Source organism: Microtus pennsylvanicus, chromosome 11 (genome assembly GCF_037038515.1).
Source record: "Microtus pennsylvanicus isolate mMicPen1 chromosome 11, mMicPen1.hap1, whole genome shotgun sequence".
Classification (NCBI taxonomy): domain Eukaryota; kingdom Metazoa; phylum Chordata; class Mammalia; order Rodentia; family Cricetidae; genus Microtus; species Microtus pennsylvanicus.
This window is the reverse complement of record NC_134589.1, coordinates 70,491,455-70,498,537: the sequence shown is the minus strand read 5'-3', so window position 1 is coordinate 70,498,537 and position 7,083 is coordinate 70,491,455. Positions and strand designations below refer to the sequence as shown.

The following is a 7,083-nucleotide window of genomic DNA, read 5'->3' as shown; positions in this document are numbered from 1 at the left end:
TCCTATGATTCACAGAAAGCACTCATCAAAATAAATGCACATTTAGGTATGCATATACACACATACATATGTGCTTTTATACATGCATGCATACATATATCCTGAAGGTTCTCTTTTTACAGTCATGACAGCAGCATTCTGTCTCATAAGGAAGGTTAAGGGGAAGTGGAATTGGAATCCAAAAGCTAAAGTTGAAGAACCAATCAAAGAAAGGGGCGTCCATGCATGACCTACCATGATACACTGGGTCCTTTGGAAGCTGTAAACCTAGGGCTTAAACCCAAAAATGTTAGTATTATTCCCAGAAATTGACCATGTCAATATCCACCATCTCTTTTTTATACTAATTTTTTATAATTTCATTTTACATTCCATCCACAGTTCATTCCACCTGTCCTCCCTTCACTCCCTCCACTCAAGCCTCCCCACATCCATTCTTCCCAATGGGTACGGGCTCCCATGGGAAGTCAACAGACTCAACCACTATAAATGCACAGTATAAGAAAATACAGAATAACAGCATCGTAACAAACTCACCAGTGAGCTTAGCTGTGGTTTCACCGCACGGGAGCAAGTTGCCTTTACATCCCATTGCATATTTTTTCTATTTCTTTGATGGAAAACTATGTGGCTTCTAGAACATTAACACATACAGTCAGGGCCACTTTTGTTGGTCCTTATTAACAACCCATCATTCCAACTCTCATCTCTCTGCTTCTATAGTCCACTAAACCTGTGATCCATTAGATGCAAATTCTAGTTTTTAAATAGTGGTGTGTGTGCATGTGTGTGTGTGTCTATGTGTGTGTCCATGTATGTTTATCAGGGTAGCTGCCCATGTGTCACAGCACTCATGCAGAGTTCTGCTTCTCACTTCACCGTAAAAGCCCTGGGATAGCAGACGTGCTCTGTGGTGTGGAGTTTTAGGTGGGTTCTGGGGATTTAAACTCAGGTCTTCACACTTACATGACATGTGCTTTACGCACTGAGCAATCTCCCCAGCCCTCATTCTAGATCTTTGTTGCTGCTGTTGTTACAGTTCTACATCCATGGCAGCGCTACGGAAGTTACCTTGGATCCCCATCTCAGCACTGTGCTTAGCTCCACTCTCACAGCAGCAATCAGCTCGCTGTTTGGACCACACAAGCATCTTGTTACTAACGTCATCAATTTCCATGTCATGTTCTGTCCCTGCAGCCAGGCCATTTCTCCTGACACCTGTCTCCTCTCTTCCCCTTCCCTAGCCATGCCTCTGGGTGACTCTTCTTCCTTCTCAGCTGTAATTTCTGCTGACTTAGTACCTAACTATTTCAGCCAGTTTGAATTTGAGGCAGGAAGATTGCATAAGCTCAGAAATTTCTGGTCAGGCCAAAGAACAATGAGAAAGTGTGTGTTTGTGCGTTTGAGTTTCAATGTATTTATGTGCCTGTTTGTGTATGTATGCGTGTGTTGTACATGGTGTGTGTGTTCATGCATTTATGTGTGGTTGTGTTTGTGTATGTGTGAACATGCATGCTCATGTGTGTATATGTGTAACACAGAGAACAAGATCATCAGCTTATTTTGAACTTTCACTGCTATTGATCAGCAAATTTGATAAATCACCTAGCTGTCCACTCCTCAGTTTCTTTATGTAGTATGTCTATTCCTAGACTTAGTTAACTATTCATATATATATGGCACTTAGCAAACAAGAGAATAAAATCATAGATATTAGAATTCAATCATTTCAAAATAGACTAATCTTTTGCTATAAAAATACATTGTAAGGGAATTTACTAGCAGCTAATTCTCAATTAATGAGGAAAATTTTCCAACTCCACCAATGTTTTATCCAACTGCTGGTGAATGATTTCTCTATACAGGTCTCACTCTCTTCTCCAGAGACATGGATGGTGACAATCAGACGACAGTCACAGAATTCCTCCTCCTGGGACTCTCTGAAGAGTCAGAACAAGAAGACATTGTCTTTGGGATGTTCTTGGGGATGTACATGGTCACCATCTCTGGGAACCTTCTCATCATCATCCTGGCCGTCAGCTGTGACCCTCATCTCCACACACCCATGTACTTCTTCTTGGCCAACCTCTCCAGTGTCGACATCTGCTTTTCCTCAGTCACCATCCCCAAGGCTCTGGTGAATCACATGGTGGGAAGCAAGTCCATCTCTTACACAAAGTGTATGGTCCAGATGTACTTCTTGTTCATATTTGGTAACATGGACGGCTTCCTCCTGAGTGTGATGGCCTATGACCGCTATGTGGCCATTTGTCACCCACTCCACTACACCCTGATGATGAGCCCCAGACTCTGTGTCCTCCTGGTGGTCCTATCATGGGTCATCACAAACCTGCATGCTCTCTTGCACACTCTCCTCATGGTTCGACTCACCTTCTGTTCCCACAATGCCGTGCCCCACTTCTTCTGTGATCCCTACCTTGTCATGAAACTCTCTTGTTCTGATACCTTTATCAATGATGTCACAGCCTTTGCTGAAGGTGGAATGATATTTATGACACCATTTGTATGCATTGTTGTTTCCTATGCCTACATCTGCTCTAAGGTCTTGAAGATGCCCTCTGTCCAGGGGATAAGAAAAGCCATGTCCACTTGTGGTTCCCACCTCACTTTGGTCTGCCTTTTCTACGGGGCGATCCTAGGAGTTTATATGCACCCTTCTTCCTCCTACTCACTACAGGATGCAGTGGCCTCTGTCTTCTTCACTGTGGTGACCCCTATGGCCAACCCCTTCATCTACAGCCTAAGGAATCGTGACATCAAAGGAACCCTAACGAAGATAATTCTCAGGTCCTAGGATTTGAAATTTCTAGAGCTGAGAGGCTTCCCAGATACCACGTATTTTTTTCCTTTATACAGAGAGATCCTGACAGGTCCAGTGCTCAGCAGGATGGCTTCTGGGATTAGTGATAGATGTCTGTGTTCATGTTTTGATTCGGAAACTAATGCTCTCTGACACACACTCTGAAATTTATCTCTTCAAAGGGATGATTCTAAGATGCACATTTCACAGATAAGAGAAACTGAGAACATTTGGAAACATTCTGAACTGGGATGTGTTTAATATGTCCTGAGATACTGGCTATCATAGTGATCAGGGAATTTTAAGAGATATGGTCATCTACTCCTTTGGCCTCATGCAGAGCTGTGGTTACCCTGGTAAATGACCCACAGGAACTTTAACTTACCCATACTAGACAGCTAGAGGTTGCTGGTTATACAGTGTTCCATTCTCAGTGCCTCTGGTACCTGTGTTGGTGGTGATTGTCCTTTGTCCCAGGCTGAGGTCCCTGTCTCACATGCTACAGCTCAGAACACTACCTTTGGACTTCTCTTCCCACCTAACATTTCAGGTCTTTGGTCCTCAGCATGATTCTTAGGGATGCCTAGCAAGTGCCAGGAAGCCTTGCGTAGTGGCTTTACTCACCCAAAGATGCCTGTGTCTGTCTGTGCACATTCCCAAGAGCTGCAGGGATCAGATTTCCTTACAGTACTAAAGTGTCTAGAGTCACGGCCTAGGGACATGGGTACTTGAATTAATGTCATGATTGTAATTGGAACTCAGGACTTCAGAGTCCAAGTGCAAGCCTATTCTGGAATATGGGTCAGAGTGTCGAGAGTTCCAGCCCTCTTCTAGTTTATACTAAAGGTCTAGTGTCCACAATGTCACTTGTCATGTCCTTTCCTCACATTCAAATAGTTCTGTCCATTATCTTCTGGGTTGGGGCAGTGGTCAGTCTTCAGTAGCTCTCCCTTCATGGTCTCTATATCCTCACTTCATTCCTTCCCCGACTCTACTGGCTTCTGTGTCCTTTGTGTCCTCACCATCAGCTCCTTCCTGACTCTGTCCTGCCTCTGACTGTAGCGATCTCCATCCTGGGGAATCTCACCAATTTCTCTCCCTGCACATCTCTCTCCTCCACACAGGTTCCATTTGTTCCTTCTTGGGTGTCAAATGAGTCCTGTCACCCAACTCTCTCAGAATCACAGGAGATGTAAAATATCCTTTCTTCATGTAATAAAGCCTAATCAGTGATTTGGCACAGGATTTCCCTAGGACCATTAGACTCTCCTCCTGGCCCCTCGTGAACCCAGAGTGTTACTGGTGAGCCTTGGAACAGACTCCAGTCTCCGCACAGTATCCTCTACTCTGGTGGCAGGAATGTGTCCTCCAGGTGACCCTATCATAGGTCATCACAAACCTGCATGCTCTCTTGCACTCTCTCCTCATGGTTCGACTCACCTTCTGTTCCCACAATGCAGTGCCCCACTTCTTCTGTGACCCCTACCTTGTCCTGAAACTCTCTTGTTCTGATACATTTATCAATAATGTCACAATCTTCACTGAAGGTGGAATGATATTTAAGACACCATTTATATGCATTGTTGTTTCCTATGCTTACATCAGCTCTACAGTCTTGAAGATGCCCTCAGCCCAGGGGATAAGAAAAACTATGTCCACTTGTGGTTCCCACATCACTGTGGTCTGTCTTTTCTACGGGGCGATCCTAGGAATTTATTTGCACCCTTCTTCCTCCTACTCACTACAGGATGCAGTGGCCTCTGTCATCTTCACAGTGGTGACCCCTTTGACCAACCCCTTCATCTATAGCCTGAGGAATCACGACATCAAAGGAGCCCTAAGGAAGATAATTCTCAGGTCCTAGAATTTTAAATTTCTAGAGCTGAGAGGACTCCCAGATGACATGCATTTCTTCATTTTTTTGTAAACAGAGATCCAGACAGGTTCAGTGCTCAGCACAATAGTCCTTAGGATATGTGACAGATGTTTGTCATCAAGATTTTGATTCAGATGCTGACTAATGCTGTCTGTCACACAGTCTGAAATTTATCTCTTCAAAGGGAAGATGCTAAGATGTTTATTTCACAGATAAGAAAAACTGAGAACATTTGGGAACATTCTGAACTTGTATTATTTTAATATGTCCTAAGATCCTGACTGTCACAGTGATCAGTAAATTTTAAGAGATGAAATCCCCTGCCTCTGTGCTCTTTAAGAAAGCTGTGGCTAGCTTGGCAAGTGACTCACAGGAAGTTTAACTTACCTTTCTGGGAAGCTAGATGTTGTTGGTTATAGAGTACTCCACTCTCAGAGCCTCTGGTAACTCAGATATTGGTGTGTCCCCTTTGTTTCATGTTGGGGTCCCTCTACTATATTCTACACCTCAGAACACTACCTCTACCTTTCTCTTCCCACCCAACATATAAGGGATTTGTTCTGTAGCATGACTCTCAGGGATGCTTGGGAAGAACCAGGAAGCCTTGGGTAGTGGCTGTGCTCACCAAAAGATGCTCATTTCTTTGCATGTTCCTATGGATGCTGGAACAGAGATTTCTTAACAAAACGGAGTTGTCTGTAGTGACAACCATATAAACAAGGCACTAAAAATAGAATTTGACCAACTACCAGGGTCTGTTTGGAACTATGGCCATGCATCCAAGATGCCATTCTTGAGCACATCAGCTAGACTACTGTAGTGTGGGGGGAAATTTTATATTGATTGCTGTTGTGTAGAAAAAAATTAAAGAGCAAAGATGCCAAGTTGATTTGGACTTTGCAGTATTCTATCTGATCTCAAACATAACATAAAAAAATAAACCTCTGAATATTTTACAGTGGTTAAATATTATATAAGCTTGGGAGAGTGAGAAAAAAGAGTATAGACAGTTATAAAGAAATAAACAGTTTTAAAAGTAAAGCAATGCTTTTAAAGAAACATTAAAAGTAATATAAGATTCCAGGCAGACATAGAAGGAATAAAAGTAATAAAAATTTATGTAAAGATGGAAAATATGTGTCGAATCTGGATTATGTATACTATTGTGTTTTCTTTAGATTGATTTCAGAGATTCTGGACGCTGTTAAGCTAAACCAAAACATATATTTTCACGGCATCTTGACTTAAAAATCTGAGTCTAAGAATATGCTACTTTGGAAAAGAGGTTCTGCTTTTGTTTCCACACTAGAAGAAAACATGTGGATTCCTTCGAGGCTAATGTGGTTTTATGGAAGAAGTCCTCACAAAATGTCTCTGTGAATCCTAAAAACACTTGTCCCAACAAACAGCAGGAAGCAGTTTGGAGAAGATATTGCACAAATTCCCAAAATGATTATATGTAAATATTTGTTTTCATTTAAAGGGGGTTAAATATAAGTGATAAATGGTCTCAGGGATATGTTATAGAAATGATTTCATTGGTATGGACTTTGTTTTAGTGATATAAATTTAAGGCCAATTTTGTGATAAGTTTATTTTTATTCTTATAAACTTTTATTCTAATAAACTTTGTTGTTATAAGTTTAAGGTATTATGTTTCTGCAGCTCATTAAAAAATGTAATTTATAAGTATGAATTACAGACTAATAGTCATCTATAATAGTCAAACTGTAGTCAGGTTAGTTATTAAAATGTTTCAAGAAATTAGTTTTTTCTTGACAGTGAGACATGTCTGCTTCTGGCAGCACCAATGACTTCATAGAGGTTAATGGCATTGAAGAAACTTGTGAAAGAATTTGTCTTCTGTGTGACAAGGCTAACCATCCAGGAAAGAAACTGCGTTTGTCTGGACTGAATTATGGAATGCTGTATGGATGAACCTGTAGGACCCACAGAGAAGTGACTGCTGAACTTTCTGAAAGATCTTCAGGTTTGCTGATTTCCAGAAGATCTTGCCAGACATTCTGAAGGACATAGAAGAAAGCAAATGATGTGTATCGGCATGAATAAATGCAGGCAAATATTAAAGAATATATACAAATTTAATGATTAAATAAGACTTACAGAACCGAGGTTCCCGCATAGCACAGGAGGTAGGAAAGAAAAGAACGAGTGGCCTCCCGCACGCCCGATTAATTCGTATGCATTCGCCTGAGGCAAACCCGCCCCCTATAAGGGGGCTGGCTTAACCCTACATCTCCCCCTTTTGTCTAAATAAGACAGAACTAAACCAAATATAACTATAAACAATAATAACAAATGATAAATATAACAAACAATATTGAGAACAAAAGTTTTCTAGACATTCTATCTCAAGGAGTCTAAA

General features: G+C 41.5%; 1 protein-coding gene and 1 pseudogene across 1 annotated transcript; both read left to right on the top strand.

Moving 5' to 3' along the window:
* The first annotated feature begins 1,888 nt into the window (after nt 1-1,888).
* On the top strand, nt 1,889-2,815 carry LOC142859444 (olfactory receptor 1f45-like). The gene has a single exon (XM_075989615.1). The coding sequence runs from the start codon at nt 1,889-1,891 to the stop codon at nt 2,813-2,815; it is 927 nt and encodes a 308-aa protein (XP_075845730.1).
* A 585-nt stretch (nt 2,816-3,400) lies between these two features.
* LOC142831619 (olfactory receptor 1E1-like) lies at nt 3,401-4,685 on the top strand (annotated as a pseudogene).
* Nucleotides 4,686-7,083: the final 2,398 nt, after the last annotated feature.